The following is a 5,673-nucleotide window of genomic DNA, read 5'->3' as shown; positions in this document are numbered from 1 at the left end:
ATGGGTTGGATAGTTTGACTGAGGACTGGCAAGCCAGAAGGCTGCACCGGGCTCCAATCTGATCTGGCAAGGTTTCTACAGCTGGATGCCCTTCCTAATGCCAACCACTCTGAGAGTGTAGGAATATGAATCAACTCCTGTGTTTTACTGGTATTTTACTGACCCTGGAAGGGTGAAAAGCAAAGTTGACTTAGGTGGGATTTGAAACCAGAAAGTAATGAATAAGTCCATATATAAACATTGCCCTCTTACAATACTAAGTTGTTTATCTGAGTTTTTCTTTTCTGATTATTATCTGGGCATTATTAATGTCATTATCAAAATTATTAAAGTCATTATCAAAATTAATAATGTTTTTTTCCTCATTATCAATAAGCAAAATACATAGCCTCTAAAAGCATGACATTACACAATAAATTCCTTAAGGAAAAATATGTATGTATGTATGTATGTATGTATGTATGTATGTATGTATGTATGTATGTAGGTAGGTAGGTATGTATGTATGTATGTATGTATGTATGTAGGTAGGTAGGTATGTATGTATGTACATATATATATGTATGTATGTATGTATGTATGCATGTATGTATGTATGTATGTATGGGAGGCTAATAATATGATTCAAAGAATTTTAATTAACTTTTCATTCTGATTAATTATCTGATGAAAATTACTTCCTAAAAGCCAAAATTCCATCTAAATATCATAACAGCACATTGATTTTTACAAATTTTCTATCTTTCATCTCGAAAAGCTTATTAACAACCATTTTTCTGCAATTTAAAATAATTTATGAATGAGTCAATTATTGAGTCAAATAAATTATTATTAAATATCATCTTCTACTGAACAGAGGCAAAATGTCATTTAGTTTAAGATGAGCTAAGCAAGCAGGCATAAAATGGAGTGGCTGAGATAAGCTTCATCTGAAATAAGTAGATGACATAATTCTTCTGACTTTACAACACCGTTTGCAATGTGAATTAAACATTTCCTGTTTTATGTTGCAAAAATAATAACATACGACATTAACATTGGTAACTGGTAATTAATATATTAAAAACTAAAAGGTTTCATAATAATAATAATAGTAATAAAAATAATAATAATAATAATAATGGATGCGTGCATAAGTGACAAAGAACTAGAAAAGATTGGAAAGTAGAGACTACTAAAAGAGGAAATTGCAAGAATGTGGAGTATGAGGAGAGTGTCTGTCATTCCAGTAGTTGTAGGGACACTCGGAGCACTAGGAACCAAGTTTGAGAAATATGTCAGAGAAATCGGAATTGATACGAGAGCAGAGCAAACTCCAAAAAAGCTACTCTGCTGGGGACAGCTAGGATTTTGAGATTGGTACTTGGATGTGGAATGTCTCCCACTATAAATAACAACCAAGTATCAAAGCTTATAATGTACAGAAAGAGACCCTGTGAGACACCTGACACCAGACTGCTGGTTGCTCTCACAGAATCTACCAGAACAAACAAGACCAAAGAAATATTACTATTTTTTGATGCCATAAGAATTTTGTAAACTTTTGAGAGAATGCGAAATAATTCTTTTTTGGAATGGTATTTCTCAAATCACATACATAAATTTATAAACAATATCTTGTAAATATCGGATTGAAAATCCCTTTTGGATAGAAAATGTTGAAGGTTGTCCATGGTTGAACCTATATCTCCTGTAGACATGACAGATGTTTTACCATTGGACCAAAGTCAATCCTCTTAATGTCTCTTTACACTTTAGAAACTTTATCTTTACCAACAAGATCTACACATTGTTTATAGCATAAGAATTTTATAAACCTTGAGGGAACATGAAATAACTCTTATTTAGAATAGTATATCTTGAAGCACATACATAAAGCTATAAACGATATCATGTAATGATGATGATGCAAATGTTTGGTTGAAAAACCTTTCTGAATAGAAAAAGTCAAAGGCTGTCCATAGGATTTGAACCCACATCCTCTGTAAACATGACAGATGTTCTACCATTGGACCAACATTAATCCTTTGAATTTCTCTCTCCATTTTAGAAACTTATCAGCTATTTATATGCTCTTGTTTATAATTTTATACACTTCGAGATCACTGTTGATAAAATTCTTTTGATGTCAATAACATAAAATTCTCATTAGTCAGAACAAAGTTTCTAAAATGGACTGAGAAATTCAAAGGATTGACTTTAGTCCAATTGTAGAAAGTCTATCATGTTTACAGAAGATGTGGCTTCAAATCGTATGAGCAACTTTTGACTTTTTCTGTCCAAAAGGATTTTTCAACCCAATGTCTATTTAAATGCTGTTGTTTATAAGTTTTATGTGTGTGCTTTGTGGGGTTTTTTTAAAAAATCTTTATGAAATATCCAGCTTTTTATTTAACTTTTTATTTCACAGCACAACACATTATCACTGTGCAGTTGGTATTTATTACACACTGTGACTACAAAATCTAATACCATATCACAGATATTAATTACTAAGTGTAATACCATATTGCACCACATGATATCTGTCTGTAACTTCTGTTCATCAAAGCTGACCTGAAGCTACACAACAACAACAACAATTTCACATCACACCACTGACTAGATTAGTATGAGAACAAAAAAATATTCATAAAAATGCCTGCAGACAGATGCTGTGTTAGCTGTTCTCATTGATGCAGTTTTATGAATATTAATGAATGATAACAAAGAAGAGATAATAGTTGAAAAGAGAATTTTTGTGTTGAGAACATTCAATCAAATATTAAACACAACTCTTCTCTCAGTTTCAAGTAAATAAAATTCATCTTTCTTTAAACAGTAAATAACCCAAAGTAATTTTTTTACCAAATTTCAGATGCAAAAGATATATTTATTCTCTATTGAGGAATTTGGTGATGCTTTGTAGGTCTCTTTCTATGAATGCATAAAGTAATAATTACCAAATAATTGATTGTGAACATTAACTATATATATCATGTGACTGAACAATTTGGTTGTTCTTATTCTATATTACTAAATAATTTATGGCACAGTAGTAGCCAGTACATTTAGAATGTTTTTTTTTGTTGTTGTTTTTGTTTTGTTTTGTTTTTTTTCTGTGGAAACACATCTGAGAGTAAATTATTGGTAAATTAGGTGTCGTTAAAATCATATGATGAGAATATATTGTAGCTGGAAAGGAAATAGGTTACGGTCTTGTGTTGGTGGTGGAAAATAGTTAGACTAGAGATAGGTAGAGCAAGATAACTGCAGTAAGTGCAGCTAAAGTAGGGGGTGGACTGAACGAGATGGTAGTAGGGAAAGATGGAGTAGAGGCAGAGTGGAGGTGGGTAGAGATGGGTGTTGGGGGCTAGAATTTGCAAATCTTTGTCATAATGAGATTACTGTTCAAGATTTAAATTGAATATTTGAACATTTTAATAAAAAAGGGTTCTCAAGGGTTGGTTTTGAAAGGGTTAGCTGGAAAAAAAAGAAGGGCCAAACAACAAAGAGTTGAATGATCAATCTATTTGTGTGAGTGAGATCAATAAGTGATCTTCATCAATATCATAGAAAATCAGTTTAGCAATAATAACTGAAAGACAGGAAAATGGAATTTGTTAAATGGTTTGGTGTTGTGATGAAGACTCATCTGTTAATTACACTTATGGGTTTTGTCATTTACTTTATAGAGTGTTTTGAAAAAGGACCAAAAGAAGGAAAGGGCAAAGGGCGGTACAGGAGGGGAGGGGATAAATGGGTGGATGGGATGTGGTGGAGAAAGAGGAAGATCTGCAGAGTGGGGAGAAAAATGAGGAAAGGATGAGGAAGAAGAGAAAGACAAAGGATAGAGTAAAGGGAAAATGGGGGTGGGGAGAGGAAGAACAGGATGAGGGAAGGAGGAGTAGAAGAAAGGGGTGATAAAGAAGAGGGTGAGTATGGAAGGACAATGATGAAGAGAAGGAGTAGCAGCAAGGAGGAGGAGGAGGAGGTGGGATGGGGGAAGGAGGAGATTTTCCATAGCCTTTGAAAGGCAGCAAAAGTTGATGTAGCTAATAAATACTAATGTCTACACACACACAAAATAATAATTGAGAAAAACTTATCCATTTTTCCAATATCCAGTCAAAATATTAGGAAAAGTGTAGAAATGACGTCAGTGTTATTTATTGCCACAATGATTCAACATATTTGCTAAACATTTAAGATGGAGATGTTTTCCTTCCATGACAGAAACCTGATTGGTTCGTAAGGAAAAAGGAATTACAAAAATATAAAACAAATTTTATCAAACAATTTATTATTTTTTTTTAAATAAAAATTTTTATTTCTAACATCACTTACTTTCTTCCTTTTCAGGTGGGCCTCTGATTTGTTTGCCATACTTGTCTGAAATATGGTATAAATATTGGCCTTTTACACCAATATTGGAGTAACTGCAAAATAAAGAAATAATAAAAATTTTAAGAGATTTAGAGGCAAAAATGTGTTTTGTTAATTATGTTTGTGGTCGTCACTACTTCACTGTTACAGTTCTACAAACACATTATGACTACCGCCACCATTACTGTTTCCATTTCCATCACTTGTTGATGGATATTTCAGATCATGAAGAGTTAAGCGACTAATTATGTTTATTCTGTGAGTGAATTGGCAATATAAATATTTATTTTCAATTTATTTTATGATGTAATTAGAATTTTAATATTTAACAAGATATGACAAATGGTGTTAGATTCTGTCTCTTTAAAACAGTGCATCTGCTGTACTTTTCAGCATAAAACATTCAGAAATGTAGACGAGTCTAGTTCTTTCCAACATATTTTTATATTTATCTATTTGTTCATACTCTTTTACTTGTTTCAGTCATTTGACTGTGGCCATGCTGGAGCACCACCTTTAGTCAAGCAAATCGACCCCAGGACTTATTCTTTGGATGCCTAGTACTTATTCTATCGGTCTCTTTTTCGAACCGCTAAGTTACAGGGACGTAAACACACCAGCATCAGTTGTCAGGTGATGTTGGGGGGACAAACACAGACACACAAACATATACACACACACACACACACACACACACACACACACACACACACACACACACACACACACACACACACATATATATACATATATACGACAGGCTTCTTTCAGTTTCCGTCTACCAAATCCACTCACAAGGCTTTGGTTGGCCCGAGGCTATAGTAGAAGACACTTGCCTAAGGTGCCACGCAGTAGGAATGAACCCGGAACCATGTGGTTGGTTAGCAAGAGGCAAGGCCGTGTGGTAAGAAGTTTGCTTCTAAACCACATGGTTTTGAGGTCAGTCCCTCAGCAGGGTACTTTACGCAGGTTTTCTACTATAACCTTGGGCCGACCAAAGCCTTGCCAGTGAGTTTTGTAGACAGAAACTGAAAGAAACCCATAATACATACATATTTTTTTATTCTTTTATGTGTTTCAGTCATTTTAATTGTGGCCATACTGCAGCATTATCTTTTAGTTGAAGAAACCAACTCCTAAACTTATTCTTTGTAAGCCTAGTATTTATTCTATTGGTCACTTTTGCCAAACTGCTAAGTTATGGGGACGTAAACACACCAAGATCAGTTGTCAAGCAATGGTGGAGGGACAAGCACAGACACAAACACACAAATATATACTTATATATTTATATATACATATATATAT

General features: G+C 33.7%; 1 protein-coding gene across 3 annotated transcripts in view; it reads right to left on the bottom strand.

The window, feature by feature from the left end:
• LOC106884151 (nidogen-1-like) overlaps window positions 1-5,673 on the bottom strand; it is a 217,012-nt gene that overhangs the window by 91,448 nt on the left and 119,891 nt on the right. For all 3 annotated transcript variants that reach the window (XM_052973775.1, XM_052973777.1, XM_052973778.1), the window contains exon 5: window positions 4,327-4,418. In XM_052973775.1, the coding sequence (XP_052829735.1) occupies window positions 4,327-4,418 (92 nt within the window). The remainder of the gene's footprint in view (window positions 1-4,326; window positions 4,419-5,673) is intronic.

Source organism: Octopus bimaculoides, chromosome 16, assembly GCF_001194135.2.
Source record: "Octopus bimaculoides isolate UCB-OBI-ISO-001 chromosome 16, ASM119413v2, whole genome shotgun sequence".
In the NCBI taxonomy this organism is placed as follows: domain Eukaryota; kingdom Metazoa; phylum Mollusca; class Cephalopoda; order Octopoda; family Octopodidae; genus Octopus; species Octopus bimaculoides.
This window is presented reverse-complemented; position numbering and strand designations above follow the sequence as displayed.